Source organism: Capricornis sumatraensis, chromosome 17 (assembly GCF_032405125.1).
Source record: "Capricornis sumatraensis isolate serow.1 chromosome 17, serow.2, whole genome shotgun sequence".
Classification (NCBI taxonomy): domain Eukaryota; kingdom Metazoa; phylum Chordata; class Mammalia; order Artiodactyla; family Bovidae; genus Capricornis; species Capricornis sumatraensis.
In genome coordinates, this window is record NC_091085.1 from 65,581,424 (window position 1) to 65,603,927 (window position 22,504).

The 22,504-nt window shown below is 36.1% G+C and overlaps 1 protein-coding gene across 2 annotated transcripts in view; it reads left to right on the forward strand.

Moving 5' to 3' along the window:
- Positions 1-22,504, forward strand: part of MED13L (mediator complex subunit 13L) — a 282,965-nt gene that overhangs the window by 137,014 nt on the left and 123,447 nt on the right. For both annotated transcript variants that reach the window (XM_068989585.1, XM_068989586.1), the window contains exons 3-4: positions 7,960-8,044; positions 20,888-20,971. In XM_068989585.1, the coding sequence (XP_068845686.1) occupies positions 7,960-8,044; positions 20,888-20,971 (169 nt within the window). The remainder of the gene's footprint in view (positions 1-7,959; positions 8,045-20,887; positions 20,972-22,504) is intronic.

A 22,504-nucleotide genomic window follows, 5' to 3' on the forward strand; every position in this document is an offset into this window, starting at 1 on the left:
CCCTCCCCCCTCCAGTATTTGCAGTGGCCAATGTGGTTACTGAACTCAATGTTCTGGATAATAGGTTTCATTAGTTTTGATGCCTGAGGTAAAAAAGCAGTAGGTGGGAGTAAGAAGTGTTTTTGATGTCTAGACGTTCATTTCAGCTGTTGCTGCAATATGATACATTAAAAGGAAATATGTATCATAGCTCTGAGGAAATATGTATTCTTTGAAAGTAATTCTACTTTTAAACTGTGTAAGGCAGGGTGACCTGAATTCTAAAAGCATGAGCTTGAATTTCTTGAAGGTTTCACAATTTTTATGCTCCTCCCTTACCCTATTTCATTCTCCCTCCTCCCTTTTTTCCCCCTTCAAGTAAAGTATGTCAGTTTCATTTGTCGAATTGGAAGAGATATCTTTCCATGATCTCTGCTGGGAAACACAAAATCATTGAAGTATATGCTGCTTTGATATTTTGCCATATTGACTTTTTTTTCCCCCTGAACGTTTTATATGATTTTTCTTTCAAAGAAGCTTATTAATTCTGCAAGGAACCATGTTTAGCAAAATTGAAAGAATTTGTAGTACAATTTGTGATGATTTAAAAAAATTATTTGTGAGCTAAGCAGTAATTCCTGCTATGTAAGTTTTCGCTTCTAAAACACTGTCTCTCCACTAAAAGAAAACATTTGTATAATAGTTTTACAGTTTAAATATTTGATTATGAGGATTACTATATTAAAAAAGGTTAAATATCAGCCATTTGAACAAATTCTGATTATAGCTTTTGCAATTTAAGTTAGATAACTTTAGTGCCAAAATTGTTTTTCTTTGTAAGTAGGCAGTTATGGTTGTACTTAATTTTATTTTTCAGTTCAGTCTGGCTTTAATCAACCACGAAATATCAAGAGTGTGTTTTAATTTAGGAATTTATTTTGGCTGAGCTTTGCCAGTCATTTTTGGTGCATTCATTTTACTTCTTTTGTTGCTTTTATTTCCTGAGACTGTTAACAAAGTTTTAGAAAAAAATTTCCATTATATAGAGTAAGTGTATTCTATAGAGACAGTCTTCTTGATAATTTATATTCTTAAGGAGTTAATAATCATTTTAAGTTGAAACTTGAAAGATCAAAAGAATTAGAAAGGCTTTCTTTTTTTTTTTTAAGATGAAGACAGTGTGCCCTGGGGAGATTGTAGGTTTCTTAAGGAGAGGGCCTAGCATCTGCCTACCTTCTTGTAAAAACTTCTTGGCAGTTGGCTTTTCTTCTCAGTCCAATTGGAAGGGAGATAGAGAATTAAGTAGTAAATGCACCTCATGTCATTTATAGCATCTTAACCTAGACTAGCTACTTTTTAACTCGTCCGTCTGCCAGCCCCTCCCCCCCTCAAAAAAAGAATACTGTTTGGAAAATCACAATATAAAGTAAATGAAGTATTGGTTTAAATTTTACCTTGGGCAAAGGGTGTGTCAGATATATTAGTTTAAAAAATCTGTTCTGTGATTTTCTTTGAGTTTATAATGGGGTGCCATTTCCTTCTCCAGATCTTCCCGACCCAGGGATTGAATCCGGGTCTCCTGCACTGTAGGCAGACGCTTTACCGTCTGAGCCACCAGGGAAGTCCTGTTGAGTATAGATAACATTTAACTCCAGATTTTTGAATTTATTATGTGACCATCAGGAAGTTTATTTTTTAAGCCTTAGTTTTCTCAAATGGAGATTAGAATAAAGTGTATATTGATCAGTGTTTTTAGCTGCAAACTAAGAAGAGGAGTTGGATAAGAGAATACTGAGTATTGTCTTTTAGGATCAGTACTGCAGATGTGGTCTGAGAAAACTGTGTTACCACCACCAAGCCCTTGATGCTACAGTACCTCAGGAAACTTAATCTTGCAGCCTCTGTTTTTAGTGCTGACAGAAAGTTCTCTCTATCCACTCCCTTTTGTGTCCCAAAATCTAGGGTCAAAATTATGATGTAGGAGCATCTAGCATTTAGCTTATGGATCCTTGTCCCACTTGTAGAAGAATCAGCATTTTCATCTCCTTTTAGGGGTGACTGACCATCTTTGTTCCCAACCAGAGTTGATGAAATAAGCAATTTGCAGTGATGGGAAGAAGTCAGGTATTGAGTGAGAAAAATGAATGCTATGTGTCCTTTTACTCTGTCTCAAAGTGTTGTGAAAAGAGGAACCCCTTCCCCTACATTTGTATGTAGTGTTGTAGTGCTTGGTTCAGACTTGGTACATGAAGCCTCATTAAATGAGAAAGATTGTTTTCTGAATAGAAAACTAACCTTGACTGTTTAAGTTATTTTGCTTTCCTATTAGTGTTTTAAAAGAAAAGACTTTCAGCGTTCAATAGCAGATTTGAAAAGTATTTAAAGTAATTTTGCCTCACAGTGGTTTTCAAAGTCTGTTTGATTTTTGAGAGCATTCCTGATTTATAGCCAAGAACAGTTGGCTAGTGATTATTGGCCAAATATCTATTACCAGACTCCAAAAATGTCATTCTAGATTTTGCTTCTTTTGGAATTTTAGGGATTGATTGAAATATACATCAAATGTACATCACCCTTGTATTTCTGAAAATTCTGTATGTGAAATTGATAGAAATAAAGGATGTTCTGACTTAATGTTCCTTTCTACAAGTTTATTGGGTATATATAAATAGTAAATTAAAAGGGTTAGCATATTAATGCATTATCCTTAAATCCATAGCTTATATTGATGGTTTTTATTACCGTGGTTAATCTTTGATCACAGTTGTTGACTTCCAGTAAATTATTGGCTGCTTTGAAATCTGTAATAAATCATATGACTTACGAAACTTAAATGTTTATATGAAGTTCAAACACTGTATCCTTTTTAATTACCTCTGCTGACTTGTACTTAAAAATTTACTGGTTAACTTATAGGATAATTCATAATTTTGTATTATCGTTTCAGCTTTAGTATACTTTTCTTAAACAAGAGCTTAATGTGGAGGGATCTGTTTTACTTCATGTTACTACTTTCTTCCCTGTTGTTTTATTACATTGGTTCCTAAACTTCGTTATACTGTATGAGGGAGACATGAGAATTTAATTAATTAATAATATTAATAAAGATACTTTTCCAAATTTTTAATATTTAAAAAGCAAAGCATCTTTCTGAATTATTTCCTTCTCTTGGTATGATGGTGGATTAGTTGCTAAGTTGTGTCCATCTCTTGATTCCCCATGGACTGTAGCCGGCCAGGCTCCTCTGTCCATGGGATTCTCCAGGTAAGAATACTGGAGTGGGTTGCCATTTCCTTTTCTAGAGGATCTAAACAACCCAGGAATCAAACCCAAGTCCCCTGCGTTGCAGGCAGAGTCTTTATGGACTGCGGCAGGAAAGAGACTCTCTCTTTGTATTATTTATAGTGATTAACATAGAGTACATACTATAAATAATAGTATATTATGTTGTTTGGGAGGACCACTGTGGTTGGGTCTGTGGTCTCTTTTTGTTTACAACTGTTTTTTGCTTTTAATAATTTAGGTTAATCAAATAGAGACAATCCTTTGAATAAAAATTAAGTTTAGAATATATATTTAGAGTAGGAGTTCTTTTAATTCACACTCTGTTCTCATTTTCAACACTAAAAATGTATTTTAAAAATCAACTCATGTACACCCCATGGTGGATTCATGTCAATGTATGGCAAGACCAATACTGTATTGTAAAGTAAAATTCAAAAAAATAATTTAAAAAATCAATATAAGCATATTCCAGAAGCACCCCCAACCCAACCTCCATGCCCCTTGCCCCGCTTTCTCATGCCCTTATGTTGTGAGCCCTCCTCCCACCACCCCCATCCCTGGAAACCACCGAGCGGTTCATGTTACCTCAAGTTTGCCTTTGCAAGAATGTCATACAGTGAAATCATAAGGCAGGTGGCCTTGTAAGTGTGACTTTCTCCATTTAGCCTAATAACATTCATTCATGTTTTAGGTGTATCAGTTGGAGTAGGAAATGGCAACCCACTCCAGTATTCTTGCCTGAAGAATTCCATGGACAGAAGAGCCTGGTGGGCTATAGTCCATGGGGTCACAAAGAGTCAGACACGACTGGGCGACTAACACTTTAATGATATTCGTTCATGTTTTAGCTGTTTCAGTAGCTCATTTTATTTCTGAATGCTCGGCGTATGGATTTTCCACTGTTTGACCATTCCCCAGTTGAGAGACATTTGGGTAGTTTCTAGTTTTTGTCAACTATGAGGGCAAAAAAAATTTGCTACAGTTTTTCATGTGAACCTAAGTTCTTATTCCACTTGAATATATACTTTGGAGGGATATTGCTAAGCTGTATATAAAGCGTATGTTTAACTTTTGAAAAATCGCCAGTCAGCTTTTCCAAAGTGACTTTACTAATAATTGCATTTCCATTAGCAGTATAGGGCAGTATGGCAACCCACTCCAGTGTTCTTGCCTGGAGAATCCCAGGGATGGGGAAGCCTGGTGGGCTGCCGTCTATGGGGTCGCACAGAGTCGGACACGACTGAAGCGACTTAGCAGCAGTTACCTATGTGCTCACTAGCACTTAGGATTTTCAGTTTTTCTTTCAAGCCGTTCTAATGGGTGATATCTTACTGTGATTTTAATTTGCATTTCCTTAATGACCAATGATATTTTGAGCATATTTTCATGTTTTTATTTCCCATTCGTATATCTTTTTGGTGAAGTGTCCAAATTTTTCTCCATTCTCTAAAAATTTTTTTTAAAAATTGTGTTTTGAGATTTTTTTTTTCAAGAACAGCATTTTCTGAGTACATGTCCTTGACAGATATGTGATTTGTAATTGTTTTCCCTCCATCTGTGGCTTATCTTTCCTATAGCTTACTGTGACTTTCTGTGCTTTTTAAAGAGCTAAGTTATTATTATGAAGCTCTGTTTAACAATTTTTATTTATGAATCATGCTTTTGGTGTCAGCTTTGAAGTCTTTGATTAACCTAAACTTATAAAAGGTTTCTCCTATATTTTCACAGTTTTATAGTTTTAGGTTTTGCATTTTGTTTTATGATCCATTTGAGGATTTTCTGTATGGTGTGAGGTAGGGTTTGAGGCTCAATTTTTTTGCATAAGGATATTCATTAATCCTAGCATCATCTGTTGAAGACTGTTTTCTCCACGGAACTACCTTTGCAAGCTGTGTTGAAAATCAGTTGACTGTATATTTGTGGGTCTATATCTGGACTTTGTTTTCTGTTCTGTTGATCTGTGTATCTGTCCTCTCTGTAGTACCATATTGTCTTGTTTATTCTAGCTTTATAGTTAACCTGGAAGTTAGGTAGTGTTAGTCTCCCAATTATAAGATTTATGCCTAAGAATTTCATGGGCTTTGGTGCTATTGTAAATAGTACTCAAATTGTTAAAAATTTCTAATTATTCATTGTATTGTATAGAAATATGATTATTTTGTGTCTGTTGACCTTAACTAACTTAAACTCAGTTCTGGTTCTTGTAGCTCTTCTTTGTTGATCCTCTAGGATTTTCTAATAGTCATGTCATCTGTATAAAGATCATTTCTTCTATTCCAATTAGTATGCCTGGTACTTACTTTCTTGTACTGGCTGAGACCTCCACTGTAAAGTGGAATAAGACTGATCAGAGCTGACAGCCTTGCTTTGTTTTTGATATTAGGAGAAATATTCAGTGTGTTAACAGTATGATGTTAGGTGTAGGTGTGTTGTAATTGCTCTTTTAAGATTTTTTTCAAAGAAGAATTTCTAAGGCCTATTTTAAAAATTCTTGAAATCAGGATAAGATCATAATGGTATTTATAGGACAGTGATGTAGTTGGCATTACCTGTGCATGCTAAAACTTGTTTAGTAATGCACAGTGCATGACCAGACAGCTATAACCCTTCCACATTTCAGTTAACAAAGTATTTGAGGATCTTTTGAGGAAGAAATAGAGCTCTGCTTGTCTGAGAGCTTTCCTTTGACTTCTTCTGTTAAGATCAAAGTAGTGCCAACATTAAAGAATATCATGAGGAAACAATCAGATGTGAATGCAAGGTATTCTATAAAACAACTAACCTGGTTTCTTCAATAAATAAATGCCATGTTTGAAAAAAGGAGATGAGATGTTGAGATTAAGGAGTCTTAAGAGATACAACTTGACAGGCAACTGATAGACCTTGTTTAGATTCAAATTTTGTATATACTGAGGTACTTTGGAGTGGGGTGTGCTTCAAAAATATATCAAGGAAAAAAGAAAGCAGTGTGGTTGAAGCAAATGACACTGTTGATAATTTGGTGTTGGAATTTATTTGAGGCCTATTATTCTACACTGAAGTATGTGTGAAGGTTTTAATTATAAAAGTTCCTGTGTTTTTAACGTGCAGAATAGGTGCTACCAACTTGGAAGAAAACCTTGGAAAGACGAATGGGATACTTTTTTCATAAATACTGCATCATCAACACTCTTTATGGCACAAAAGACTAATATATAGAAAACGCTAAAACCAGTGACTGCTTTGAAGAGTAATTCAGAAGAGCTGGGCTTTGTTATTAAGTTTTCGGAATTTTTAGCTTATGTTAGGAAATAAGAGCAAATTAATATGGGATGTTCCTTTCATTGAAATATATTAGCTTGCTTTCTCACTCAGAAAAGCTCAACCCCAAAGATAAATGTGTGAAAGCAGAGATTGATGATGCCTATACAGGATTGTAGAAAACATTTGGATGTTTTGTCCTGAGCAGAGATAGTCTGTTGCTAGCAGGAATGTTTATTTGCTGTACTTTTACTTCTGTTTATCTAGTTACAAGTAATATAAAAGTCTCTTGACAGAGGTTAATTTGGAAAAATTTGGTAGGTCATGATTAGCCACATAGGAAGATAAAAAAATTATCTGACATCCCAAGAAAAGAAATATTTATCCAGTTTTATCATTTTTAAAAGAAGTCCTATAGAGAAAACCCCTAAATGTAAGTATACTTTTTCAGATTCTAATTGGAGAATGAGGAGATGCAATTTGAAAGTTAGTTGGTATGGTAAATGCATGAAAAGTGCATTTTGGATTTAACGTGTTTTAATTCTCTGTTACAATTTTCTCTGGTGAGTACTTTTGTCAAGACAGCATGTTAAAAAGGGAGAGGAAAATTTTCATCTGCAAATGTTGCCTGCATCCTTTGAATATTTTGCTGTGTTGAAATGAACTAATATAATTTAGAAGAAAATTAGCTATCTTCTCTCAGGCATTTTATAGTTTTTACATATGAAAAGAATGTTAGGAATGCAGGAGGTATATTGTTGGTCTGTTGAGTTCTCTGGTGTTATAGTTCCTTGTGGCTCTTTTAAGTGATGCTGCAGCATATTTCATAGGCAAATGGTAAACAAATACTAAAACTTCACCAAATGTTAACATTAATGAAATTATGAGTTCAGGAAATGAATTTGATGTTATATTAAGGTTTAATTTTCTGACGTTCTCCCTAAAACCATGTTTTAAAAATCCTATTCAGATAACTGCTTTCAAAACATTTAGAGAAATTTGTGTAATGTCCCCCTTTTTTTTGGATTTTCTTTTTTGGTTTTCTCTCTGAAAATACACGATTACCTGTGTATTACTCTGTGCATTTTGTTACTTTAAGTAGAACCTTAATATAATTAATGTTTGTGACACTATTAGGTAGAAACAGTAATTTGAGATTTTTGGGTGGTTTCAGACTTTGCAGAGGCAGGTTGGTAAGACCTTTGTGTGAGGGGGATGTGCCATGCCCATGTTTCAGTAACTTTAAAATTGAGACATTATTCCCTCTGTACATAAGTATTTTATGACTTTGGGCAGGGATCAAACTTATTTTCTGTTTCAGTGTAAGTTCATCTACTTAAATTAACTCATTAACTTTGCTTTAGAAAAATATTTTTAAAGTTTCTTTTATTTTTATTTGGATGCCCTGCTTACTGGTTCATTTTTTTGTTTTGCTTTGTTTTGTTTTGTTTTCAGTTGTGGAAGAAGGACTCTGGGAAAATGGCCTTTCCTATGAATGTCGGACGCTGCTCTTCAAAGCGATCCACAATCTGTTAGAAAGGTAAGAGAAGGAGCGGCAGCGTGGTGGTTTTGACACCCTAGTATAATGCTAGGTGCTCAGAAGGCTTCCTGTAGCTCTCAAACCATTTTCACACACAGCTTTATGAAATTTTATATAAACTTCTTGTTTTTTTTTATATTGAGTAATTTCAGACTTATGGAATTTTTAGAAGTAGCCCAAAGAACTCCATATATCCTTTTACATAGATTCACTTACAGTTTCTCTTTTGCCCAATTTGCTTTATATTTCGTGTGATTCCTCACCCTCTCACCCACCCCCAACTTTCCACTCAGTGTGTGTTGTGTGTGCACATGAGTGCATTCAGATTTATTCCCAGAAACGTCATTTACACAGTTGAGATCCATTTTTTATAACTCTGAAGTATTTAGGCATACATTTCCTAAGGACAAGGACATCCTCTCATGTAAGCCCATAGGAAATATAACATTGATAAAATACCATTATCTAATCTGTAGTTCAACTCAACTGTTATCGTCTGTCCCAGTTATGTTCTTTTTAGTTTAACCTCTCTCCTGTGCCATTCCCCCCCCCCCCCAGATTAGCCCTTAATCATGCATTATATTTAGTTCTGATGTAATTTTAAAATCTGGAAGAGTTCCTTAACTTTTCCTTTTTTTCCCCTTGGGGTCATCATTGACATTTGGATGGATTCAGGCCATATGTTTTTTATAATGTCTCTCAATTTGAGATATTTTCCTCATGATTAGATTTACTGTATACTTTTTCAGTAGTGACACCATAGAAAAGAATTTGTTAACTATGATCCTTATTTCTGTCTTTGAAATTAATAAGTAATTTGTGGCCAGATCCAGTGTTGTTGTTCAGTTGCTGAGTTGTGTCCGACTGTTTGCAACCCCCTGAAAGCATGCCAGGATTCTCTGTCCTTCACTGTCTCCTTGAGTTTGCTCAGACTTGTGTCCTTTCAAGTCAGTGATGCCATCCAGCCATCTCATCCTCTGTCGCCCCCTTCTCCCATTGCCCTCAATCTTTCCCACTGTCATGTTCATTTCTAGTGAGTTGGTTCTTCGTATAAGGTGGCCAAAGTATTGGAGTTTCAGCTTCAGCACTATTCCTTCCAGTGAATATTCAGGGTTGATTTCCTTTAGGTTGGATCTCCTTGCAGTCCAGGGGACTCTCAAGAGCCTTCTCCAGCACCACAGTTTGAAAACATCAATTCTTTGGTACTCAGCCTTCTTTATGGTCCAGCTCTCATATCCATACATGACTACTGGAAAAACCACAGCTTGGGCTATTCAGATCTTTGTCGGCAAAATGATGTCTCTGCTTTTTAACACACTGTCTAGGTTTGTCTTAGCTATTCTTCCAAGGAACAAGAGTCTTTTAATTTCGTGGCTGCAGTCATTGTCTGCAGTGATTTCTGAGCCCAAGAAAATGAAATCTGACCCTGTTTCCTCTTTTTCCCTATCCGTTTGCCATGAAGTGATAGGATCAGATTCCATGATCTTTGTTTTTTAATCTTGAGTTTTAAGCCATCTTTTTCACTCTCCTATTTCACCTTCCATCAAGAGGCTCTTTAGTTTCTCTTAACTTTCTGCTATTAAAATGGTATCATGTGCATATCTGAAGTTGTTGATATATATCCAGGCAGTCTTGATTCCAGCTTGAGAGTCATCCATCCCAGCATTTCGTGTGATCAAATACAATTGTGTAATGTTCCTATTTGTTATAAAAATCTAAATCACTTGTTTAAGCTTCTGTTGGTGGTTCTTGTATATCATTTATTACTATGTGACTGTGATGTTAATTTTCAAATGTACCATTCCTTCTATTTTTATTTAGTTGGCATTCTTTTGTAAGGAAAATGTTTTCAATTTTTTCCATAGATGTATGCATTTATTCACCTCACTTAATCTTTTTATCTTTATAATTTTGGAAAAAAGGGGTTCCTGGTTATTCAATGAATTATAGTTTATTACTATCATTTAATTTGATGTGTAAGTTCTTCTGGATTTGGCTGGGGGAAGTCCCTTCATGATAGCTCCTGTGGTTTTTTGACCTGTCCTCATCATTGTTTGAGCACCTCCTTACTTCCACGTAAGAGTATGTCCCAGGCTTTGGATGGTGTTTTAAGGGGAAAGAGAGAAGAGAAAGAATGGGCTATTTAAGAATTTTTATGGGAAGAACTTTGTATTTCTTCCCCTGAGTTTATATATAGTTCTTTTAGGTGATCAGAACTGAGAGGGCGTTTTAGTACCTTTGTTTTTTATCCCAGCTATTATCTAGGGTAATAGTGCTACAATATAACTGCTTAGAAAATGTTGTCTAGGTCAGTTTGAAATAACTTCCTTATTTTATAAGAAAGTTAACTGTGTCATATGCAGTATGACATGTAATAAAGCTTGAGTTCTGAAGAACTTTGGGTTAGATCTTGGTTTGGTTTCAGGGTCTGTTACTTGGACAGTTGCCTTGACCTCTCAAGTCTTAGTTAATGCCCTTAAAATTAAGTAGAGGATGAAACTCCAGTACTTTGGCCACCTCATGTGAAGAGTTGACTCATTGGAAAAGACTCTGATGCTGGGAGGGATTGAGGCCAGGAGGAGAAGGGGACAACAGAGGATGAGATGCCTGGATGGCATCCCCGACTCAATGGACGTGAGTTTGAGTGAACTCCGGGAGTTGGTGATGGACAGGGAGGCCATGTGCTGAATTCATGGAGTCGCAAAGAGTTGCATGCAAAGAATTGCGTGCTGCAGTTCATGGGGTCTCAAAGAGTCGGACACAACTGAGTGACTGAACCGAACTATGCATTTTGACTTTTTGTTAGATAAAGTATATGATGCCTTCCACTTAATACTTGACCTGTTTTCAATAATTATTAATTCCTTTTCCCCATAAAGTATTATTTGGCATATTTTGATTTGGATCCTAATATAAGTTTATTTTGAAGCAAAACAGTGTTTCTTAGAGAAAATAATGAATAATTATGCTGTTTGGCTCCCTTCCTACTATTAGAATGGAAGAGTTGAGATTCTTTTGAAAATTTGTAATAGTTTTTTGTCCTTTAAAATAATGTTCTCTTTTCATCAAAATTTTACTGTGCTCTGTGAATGAAAATCACCCTACTCATGAGACGGGAAAGCATTTTGCATGGTTGTTTTTAGCTGTCTTTATTCATTGTCAACAGAAGCTAGGTTGGCCAATACATACTTGCCCTTTTGTTCTTTTCATAGCTTAGACCACTTGCTGTAACTTACTTATCTCTTTACAACCTAAATTTGTTAAAATACAGTTTACTATCTTATTCTGAACAATTTTCTGTTACGTCTTTTTTTTTTAAGTTGTTTCTTCGACTGTGCCAAGTCTTTGCGGCAGGCATGCAAAACTCTTTAGTTGCTGCATCTGGGTTGAACCCTGGCCCCCTGCATTGGGAACATGGAGTCCTAGCCACTAGACCACCAGGGCTCCATTTCTATTTAGATAAGATTGACTTTCTGGTTTGATGAGATTGTCTGTCTATTTCTATTGAGATAAGATTGACTTGTTTCCCAGGTTGAGTATATTTAGAATTTCTAGCATGAAAGCCAAAACTGAGATTATTGAAATGCATCATCAAAGAATGTATCCTTGAAGGGTACTCGTGCTTCCTGAACCATTTTTTCCCTTCCCAGTTTGAATTTTAACAAAACTCCTACAATTTATTTCTTCTCTTAATTTTTTTAGCATACAAAACTGTTTAATTAAAAAGTAATTCCATTAACTATTTTGAGAAGCTCTCACAGCTTAGCAGTAGTCATATAAATTGATTTTCTTTATGGTTGCTAGTGTGTACAGATTGAAGGGTCACTGCATTGATGCATAAAACATAATTTCATTACAGAAATTAAGGTCCCATTGTAAACTTCACATAGAGCAAGATCAGTTCATTCCTTGTTCCTGTGCTTAGATAATACTATAGTGATACTGCGTAGAGATTTTCTTAATTTTAATACTTAAAATTAAATTTTAAAATACTTAAAATTAAAACATTTAATTTTAATACTGTGTAGAGATTTTCTTAATTTTTTCTTTGATTTGTTGGGCTGTGCTGCACAGTCTATGAGATCTCATTTACCCTACCAGGGATTGAATCCAGGCCACAAGAGTGAAAGTACTAAATCCTAAGCACTAGACCACCAGGGAACTCCTTAGATTTTAAATTCTAAGGTAATTTAACTTCAAATATTTGTCGTTTACTCTTGAGTAAATCGTTCATTTACTCATTTCTCCCATAACTTTTCACTATTTGCATACAGTATGTTGTATATGTCTGGCCTGTGTCATCTGTATTAAAAAAGACAGAAACAGAAAAAAAACCCCACCTCACTATTGCTTACTGTAGAGCATTTTCCATCAAGGTGTCAGACAGGAGATAACATATCTGAAATTTTATATGTCTTTCCAGTGGCACCCATTTCTCAAAGTCCATCTCTTGCCTGTCTTCAGAGGCAAGAGATATTTTGGGTCTTGGCTTTGCCAATTATATATGACATGGGCAGACGATTTAAGTCACCTGAATTCCTATTCCTTACCTATAAAAGGGTGAAGGGCTGATTTCCTCAGCACAGTAACTTTCTTGTTAAAAGAGCTCGATAAATGGTTAACTGCTATTAATATTAGTTAACAAAAGTATTGATGTTACTGTTGCTACAGTTGGATACAACATTAATAGTCTGTTTACCCAGCTAGTTCTGGAATTCCAGCCTATAATATCCTTGTTAATGTGGTCATCTGTCCTTTCCTTGAGTACTTCTGATTATGTGAGCCTCGCTTCCTAAGGGAGTTCTTTTTATCTTCTGAGTACTTACTGTTACAAAGTTTCTTATGCTGAGTAGAAATCTGTATGCCTGTAATTTTCTTTTCTTTATCTTGATTCTGTTCATTGGCGGTTGTATATAATTCATCAGTCCAACTTCTGTGTAGTGGCCTGTTCACTAGCTTGGTGTCCTGAGTTAATTTGGAGCTTCCCTGGTGGCTCAGTAAAGAATCCGCCTGTGATGCAGGAATCACAGGAGACACAGGTTCGACCCCCGAGTTGAGAAGATCCCGTGGAGGAGGGCATGGCAACCCACTCTAGTATTCTTGCCTGGAGAATTCCATGGGCAGAGAAGCCTGGCAGGCTACATTCCATAGGGTTGCAAAGAGTCAGACATGACTGAAGCAATTTAGCGTGTACACACTGAGTTATTTATTTTTCCTTGTTTGTGGTTCTTTACTCTATATCCTTATATATTTTTACTATATATATCCTCACCCCTTTCCTTCAGCCTTTTAGGTTTTCCTCTAGTCTAGTCAGTCTAATTCTCTTCATTTTTTATTGCTACTGGCCTAATTTAAGACTTCATGGGTGTTTCATGAAGATTAGAAATTGACCAGATTCTCTCTAGTCAATCTGAGCAAAACTCTAGGAGATGGTGAAAGACAGGGAAGCCTGGTGTGCTGCATTCCATGGGGTTGCAAGGAGTCAGACACAACTCAGTAACCAAACAGCAACAACAACTTCAGTCAATCAGGTTAGACTCAGTTATACTGCAGTAACAAAACATCTGAAAGCCCTTACTGACTTCTGACAGTTGCAGTTCATTTTTTCCTCACGCTCTTGTCCATTGTATCGTTTACTGTAGCACTTCTCTGTATCCTCTTCCTTCCAGGCAGGAATTTTACGGTTGGGGCACCCCTTGTCAAAGACTCCTGGTAAAGAGCAAAGAGCAATGGCAAAATACGTAATAGCCCATTGAAACATCTGTTCAGAAGTGGTATATGGCATTTCTGCTTATATTTCATTGACTAGGACATTTACCACCAAGCTTAAAGTCAGTGAGGGAGAAAGTATTATCCATCACTGAGAGGTGCCAAAGTCCCATGGCCAAGCTTGATGTCAATGGAAAGAAAGCGGTAGCACATACTGGGAAAAGGATACAGTCTACCATGTCTCTTAATTAAGCTCTTCTCCAAGAATTATCCTCCAAACAGAGGCTAGTTATATTACTAAAACCAGATACATTTCTGAAACACAACTATTGGTGTATGTGTACCTGTTTTTAAAACCTTTGACCATGTTGGCTTCTTTTGGTATTTTCTTCACCTGTGATTTCTGAGTCAATTTCAGTATCTGAAAGTATGTAGGCCTTATAAGTTTTATATCATACAATCATTGTTATTTCTCCTCCTGTCTGAGAAAGTGTGCTTTTGTTTTCTTTAATGTTCAGTTATCCCTTTTGGCAAAATGACTAGAATAATAAAATACCATTAATTTCTTTTATTCCTGTAAAATCTCTGCCATTTTGACTTGACTCCACTGTAACTCACCTTTTTTGTGCCTGCTCGCTCTCTTTTAGTAATGCTGTATTTCAAACTTCTTAATCAGTCTTTGCAGTTTTGTATGGGTTTCTGTATGTATTTCTAATGAACTTGTCAAAGGTTACACTTCGTATTTTAGATTTAAGTTGTCTCACACTCCTCATTAATAGAACTACAGTACTTTAGTTGTGAATAAATTTTGGAAAACAAAAACTTGTAGTCTTTTTTCAGAAATTTCTTCATTTGGCACTTTTAATATTACAGATATAATGGCTGTTGCTCTTATAATTTGTATAGTTTCCATAATGTACCATACCTTCCCATATAACTGTTTAAATGAAGTGAAACATTTGATTGAAAAGCTTTTAAAACAAATTCAGGAAATATGTGTAGTTCATATCACCCAGTTTTTATTATTGCCTCAGTGATTTGCACCATATATGGGACTTAGGAAAATCTTGCTTTTGTAGCTTTGAAGAAATGCTTAAAATGCCTGCCATAATGCTGTCAAATTGCAATTATGTGTGGGTATATGTGGTCGTATACTTCAATTTTAATTTTCTTAAGCTTTTAGAATTAAACAGCTGATTTTGATGGAAAGGGTTTTTTTTTTGGTTTTTCTCCCCTCTTTCCCCCCCACTCCCCTCGTCCTCCCCCCTCTAAAATGCAGATCATTGGTTTGCACACAATGGAAGATTACATGGGTTTTTTGATGCTATTGTGCTCTGTCCAGTCCACGCTTACTTCTTGGTGGTGTTTAGTCACTAACCCATGTCCGACTCTTTTTCGATCCCATGGACTGCAGCCCACCATGCTTCTCTGTCCATGGAACTGTCCAGGCAAGAATACTGGAGTGGGTTGCCATTTCCTTCTCCAGGGGATCTTCCCAACTAAGGGATCAAAGCTGAGTCTCCTGCATTGGTAGGATGATTCTTTGCCACTGAGCCACCTGGGAAGCCCCCATGCTTACTTAGAGAGACTTTAATCTGTGGGTATTTGATTTTTGTAAAACATAATGGCTCTTCCGAGTCATCCATTGATGCTGCTTTTTTAATGGATTGTTGGCATATTCCCCCCATGGAAGTTTATAACACAGCTGTAAAATTGCCTTTGGTCTGGAGCTTCTAAGTTTGCCAAGAGTTGGTATTTTAAGTGAAGATACTCAATTTGGAAAAGTACATTAAAAGTAACATGGAAGGATTGGAATTATATGATAACAATAACATTGCATTTGTAAATTAGTAGCTTTCAATACCCTATGGTATTGTGATCCAATAGAGGTGATTATCAGAGGGCAGATGAGCAAGGTCCTTGGACATGGTAGTTCAAAATGATAAATATATTTCAAAATGATAAATATATTCAGTAGAGGATAGTGAGTAGTACAGCCTTAGTTGAAGAAATGGTGATGTAACACTGCAGCCTTGAGGGTTCTGGAGTAATGTAATAAGAGCAGGAAATGACTAATTAATAAATTCTCATTTTATTGAATTGCTACAGTATACAGTTCTTTAAAAGAAGTAGAAAGATGAGGCTTTAGACCTAAGGGGCAGTTATTAATATATTTAGGGCTGGGAAAGGATTGAGACTTTAAATTTTAAATTTAAATGCATTACTATTATTTGTGTGGTTAGAGAGTGGAATCAGACACTAAATGTTCGAAACTGTTGTAGAAGGGGCGTTTCAGGTTAGGCCAGTCCTACAAAAGGCCTTAGCCTTACAGAGATTTTGGAGAGGATGGGAATAATAGGGATTACTTGGTTGGAGGAGACAGCATCCACTTGGGCACAGTAGGAACCCAAAGTACTGAAGATAGAAGGGATCCATTGAAAAAGGTTTCTTTAACCTTAAATTGGGCTTCCCTGGTGGCTCGGATGGTTAAGAATCCACCTGCAATGCAGGAGATCTGGGTTCGATCCCTGGGTCGGGAAAGTCCCCTGGAGAAGGGAATAGGTGCCCATCCAGTATTCTTGCCTGGGAAATCTCATGGACGGAGGAACCTGGCAGGTTACAGTCCATGGAGTCACAAAAATGGGGTTTCTTTTATTTAGTTGGAAATTAGGAGCACTGCAGTTTCTTGGGAAAACACTTCTTTGCATACATGTTTGATATAGATTGGGCTGCTGAGGTGAAGACTGATGCTGGTGAGATATGAAGTTACATAAAATTTAGTCTGTCTGAACAGCCCTGTAAGTAGATGATTGCACAAAGGGGCAGTTCAGTTGAGGATGTGGTGGAGGAACGCTATCCTTGGACTTTTATATCTAGGAAAGCTATAGTACCTATGGAATATGAGGGCTCAGAAGGAGCCGCAGCCAGTGTTGGCTCCCTTCTAAACCTCCCAACTATCCTACCTGGAAAATGGTTGCTGATTTATGCTGTGGTTACTGCTGTGGCTCTTGTGATCTGTCTGCCCGTGGTTTTGGGATTCGAGATTGGGGCTTTCCAACTTCAGAGTCAGGTTGTGCTTATAGTCAATTAAGTTAATTATTTAGAACCATTTGGCATGATGCAGAATCATGCGTACACAAACACACAACTGGATTTCTTTTTTATTTTTTTTTCTTTTTTATTTTTTGGCTCCTGTTTCTTTTCTTCTTGAAATAGTGATTAAAGGGAGGTAATAGGGGACTTGGAATTATTTCCAAAAAGAAATACTTACCTAGAATATTACATTTTATAAATCTGAAATCACATTGTGATCTTTTAAGATACTGTTGTACTACTTTACAGAAATTTGTCGTATTTTAGTAGTAAGGTAATTTTTAAAATCTCAATAATAATGAGTGGGATTACTGAGTGGATAGCCAGGGTTAACTGATAGAAATTCTTAGCACTGTTTGTAACGTTGATTTAAAGCAATTTTTGGCAGATGAGGTATATCTCTAGGCTTATGTATTTGTCAACTTAAATATAAACTTTGTCTCTCAAAAAGAGAATTGTATTTCTGATACACTTTAGTTTTTATACCTTAGCGTTATCTCTTTTGGGATATCCCAGATGGTGCAGTGGTAAAGAATCTGCCTGCCAATGCAGGAGACGCAGTAGACAAGGGTTTGATCCCTGGGTTGGGAAGATCCCCTGGAGAAGGAAATGGCAACCCTGTCCGGTATTCTTGCCTGGGAAATCCCTTGGACAGAGAAGCCTGGTGGACTACAGTCCATAGGGTTGTAAAGAGTCAGACACAGCTGAGCATAGCACAGCATTATCTCTCTTAAAAACAAAAAAGATTTGCTTAATTTTGTTCTTCAGGTATAATTAAAGCATATGAGTAGTAGTGCCAGTATTCCTAAACATTTTTTAACACCTGTCTAATTTTCCACATATTGAGTATCCACTATTGATTTTAGTCTGGAGAGAGTTGTGATGGGCTATAAGGAAATGAAAAAAAAAAAAAATATATATATATATATGCCCCAAACACATACAAGAAAATTCAAATAACAATGTGCGGTTGCCCCTGATTAGTAGTTACAAACGAGGAGTTTCAATATTACACTGTGAATAGGAAAATACTTGGCATATAGCATTCATTTCTGAGATACTTATTGAGCACCTATTACTTTCAAGCAGAACATAAAGCATATTGCATATCATGACCCCAAATATACAAAGCATATTACATGAATCATGACCCGAAAATGATGGCGAAGCAAGGACTTATTAGTATCTCAATATATTATCTGCTACTGAGCCAGCATAGTTCCAGGTATCAGTCAGGTGGCAGAACTTAGCAGAGCCACATGTCTTCTCACAGTTCTTCCCGTAGCTTACAGCACAAGATGGAAATACTTTCTGTAGTGCTTAGTCTTGAAGAATTTATGTGTATCACTGTGCATGTGTATGTGAGAGAGAGAAAGTTTGTTTTTTGGATCAGCCATAGTGGAGATTTAAGAGATTGCGGAGTATAAAAATTAAAAATGATAGTTGCTGAGTTCTTTTAACCTGTTTATTGACTAGAAAGAAACTTTGCCTTCATCTTTACCCATCTCTACATCTAACAGCTTGTCCTTCTCTGCTGAGTTGGGGGTCAGAGGATAGAGAGGGAGCACATTCAGCATCTTCACTCATTTGGCCCCGGCCTTCTCTGAGGTACTTGGTGATTGCTAACTTTCTGTCGCATCACTGGTGACAGGGTTACTTGTGATAGCTCCCTTATGCAGCAGGCAGGCAGGTGGGCAGGCGGGCAGTCACAGATCCAGAACAGTATTAAAAACACGGCTTCATCCAGTGCAATTGTGCATTCTCATGTTTTCCTTTCAGTGTGAGGGAAATCACTGATCACGTAGACACTGGTTATTGGTTGAAAAATCACAGAAGTCATTTATGACTCTGCTTTGGAACCAGATGTTTTTGGATTGAAGGTGCAGTCGTTTCCATGGCTGTTTTGTGTATTAGTGGTAATAACCTTTTGTTGACATTGCCTGACAAAGAAATATGATCTGTAGTGGAAACTCCAGGAGATGTATTAGCACAGAGTAGACCCTCAGCATTTTCATTAGCTTTTTGCCTTTTGCCTTTGTCCTTGACTGTGCATTGCTGCTCCTCCACTCCAGTCCTTTATTTGTGCTGGAATGAAAATTGTGAATAGAATTTGTTCCTTTTGCTTCATAGAAGGGCAAGGGTTTTGAAACAGACTTCATGTTGTTCTCTTTAATGAGAGATATTATACTGTCAAAAGCCTTGGAGTTTTTTCTTTCCATAAACTGTAAATTCATGTTTTCTCTGTTATTGAACAAAATGGGTTTTTTGAATTCTGACCTTTAAGATTTATGAGCTAATGAATACATTATTTAAAAGTGGTATTTAGTAAGTGAAGATGAGTGTCAGTAGAAGACAGTGTTTAATGTTTGGTGTGATTCTGTACATGTCCTATTGCTTTCATTCGTTATTGATTTTAAGATATACCTTCAATTTAGTAATAGCTTTTGGAGAATAAAGAAACATTAATCAATTACAAGATAAACTTGGACTGTAAAAATGAGTTAAGAATTGTAGGAATGTGACACCATATATGTCATCTACCTAAAAAATGCAATTAAGTCTCTTAACTAGAGAATAAACTTAATTTTATTTTTCAGTTTTGCTTCATGAGCACTTTCAGCTTATGGGTTTTCCGTATTTTCTATTCTAACTTTAATGGAGTCATTTGGTCTTTAATCCTAAAGCAAGTTTATTTATAATCTTAGGAGAACAGTCTGGTTACTTTGAAATGATTTTATTTTTCATTGTAAATAAGGAAGTTTGTTGTAGAAATAGTTTTCAAAATAAAGCTAGTTGAAGCCAGTGGCTTTTTGATGCAGCACTGTTTTAAATTGGCTCTGCCCACAGGGAGTTACATTGTGGCCAACAGAAATTATTGCCATTTACTAAGGCATCTAATTTGTAGTGAGTTGGGTGAAGGCTTGAATTGTTTCCATCCTCCTTGATGGAGTGGGAATTACAGAGGCAAAAGCCACGTGCAGAATTGCCTGAATATTCAATAAAGAATTGCTGTGCAGCTCTTTTGCTGGTGGGCAAAACCTTGTATAGAAGAATTACATCTACCTTTCTGACAGGTTTTCTTACAAAATATGTGTCATTTCATTGACTAGTGTTAGAGATTACTGTATTTCATCAATTTCAAAATGCACATTCTCTCCCACATTTTTATATTTTCAAAATCAGGGATATTCTTTACAAAGGATGGCAGCTCACAATTGACTGGGTGGCAGTTATGGTATAGTTGTCATCTGCCTGTATTCCAGTGAACTTGGTCATAGCTATCTGTATTGTTGTCACTTCAGTTGAATTGAATGAGTTTTTGTTATTATATCAGTTGAGTTCACCTGCCATTAACATGTCTTCAGAAGGAGTACCCTGTGACTTAACATTGGAAAATAATGTACATAAAGTAGTGTGAAAACTGAAGCAGGGCACAATTTAGATAAGAAGAAAGCAAATATTCATTAGTGAAGAAATGACTGTAGTTCCTCAGTTTGGCTTTTTTTTTTTGGCAAAGCCATAATGAAGTGCTTTACCATATCTACTAAAGGAAAGTACCTAGTTGAAGAGGCTCTGGTATGTTTTTATTACCAAAATCCCTGCTAAAGAATTGACTGCCACACACCAAGCAAGTCCAGCGTTAAAACTTGCAAAAAATGGCATCAGACACTTAGAAGAGTTTTTCTGAGGTATTCATAAGAAATGCTGTATATATTCCCAACATTCTTGATCACAGAAGAATTAAAGTCACACAGAGGTGTGATTGGATTTGAAGTAATTCAGAAGTGTAAAGTGCTTCAGGAATTTTCAACTAATTCTTTTTTTTTAAAATGTGTAAGAATAATATATAATGAAAGTCTGCCCAAAGTCAGAAGAAAGTTCTTTCAGTTTAGTATAGTGTAAAAATTTTAAGTGATGAGAAAACATTTTGCCAATTTAATTGGTAATGGTTTTATTTTCAGTGGTGGATCTTATCTGATTATTGATTCAGTGACTTGCTAATTTGTTATTGAAACTGTATTCTTGATATAATTATTGTAGGTGCCTAATGGATAAGAACTTCGTTAGGATTGGGAAATGGTTTGTCCGACCCTATGAAAAAGATGAAAAGCCAGTCAACAAAAGGTGAGTCTGTGCATTGCTTTGGGTCTTTTGGTTTCTTTTGCTTGACTGCACCTATCTTTGGAGAAGAGATGAGTGGAGGAAGCAGCTTTTATTTACTTTCCAATAATGTTAATAGTTTAGATGTTTGAAACAGATTCCTGGATCACATTTTATTAAATACTCTATTACTAAGTTTTTGTGGAATATTAAATTCGGCTAAAAAATTATTGGTAACCCATGTCTGAGTTCCTTATAGCCACACTCTTTGGAATTGAATTACTCTATTTTGTAATTCTCACTATTCTAATTTATCTTTATTCCTTAAAGTGTTCTGTGGCATAACTTTACATCAATAGTCAAGTGAATTCAAATGGTGACAGTTTTTATAGAATTGTTTGATGCCCTTAAAAGTTGGTCAACACATCCTTGATAGTTGCCAGACCAGGACTGGGTATTACTTATCTAAACAGTCCTAAACTTTTAACCATCACTTAACATATGCAAGGCTTTAAAGGCAGTCTTTGATACTAAACAAACATCGAATTTTAGATCAGTCAAGCCAGAATCAAAATCCAAAACCATCAAAATCTAATATTTATCTCACTTTCCTTTGAACACATTGTGAATTTAATTGGAAGTTGGTGATTATTTCATTTTTGTAGAACCAAGGACAGAGTCTTGATTCTATTTTACTATTTGTGAAGTTGTCCTAAGCTAAGGGTACCAGCTAGTGGCTGTAGATAGGAGCTCTTGAAGCCTTTTGTGGAAGGTTCAGTTGTTTGGTTAGTTGGCCAGAATTTCAGTTGGTTACTCTGCCTCATCTTCCAATAATACCAGCCTTCTCTCCAATCTGTATGTCATAAAGCTTTGATTTAAATTGTTGTGGAATCTCCTTATTAACTAAACCTAATTTATGAAAATTGGGATTTTTCAAATCAGATAAATTAGGGACTGACTTTTCTTTTTCTTTTTGCCAAATCATCATTAACTTCCTTGAAATATTTCCCCCCTTTTAGTACACTTAGTATTTATTAAAAATTGTGTTTAAGTAGGTAGTAGGTATTGTGGGTATCAAAGTTTGCCTGAAAAAGGAAAATGATTTTTAGAAAAAAGTTACTAATGTGCCTGTATGTGATTCTGTTTACAGATGCTTTGAATGATGGAGAGAAACTTTTTTTTCCTTTTATTTTTATTGATTTCATCTAACTGATGAATGCTTCATGGACATAGTTCATCTTAGCATTTTCTTTAAATTTACAGAGGACTTAACTTTCCTGCTGGTTAAAGTTTGGGCTTTTATTGTGGGGAGTCTGGATGGTGATGCATGGTCTTGGTTTAGTGCAGGGCTCTCCCTTGCCATCCTTAGCGCGCCTCTCTGTGCTCAGTGTGCATTCCCACAACTGGTCTCTGATGAATTAACTGAGCCAGTCCTGAAAGTTTTGACCAAAAGGTACAGATATTTGTGTGATGATTTGTGAGGAATTTGTGGATGAAGAGGAAATGTAGAAATAGGAGTAGCTATTGTAGCTAAATGTAGAAATAGGAGTGGTTGAA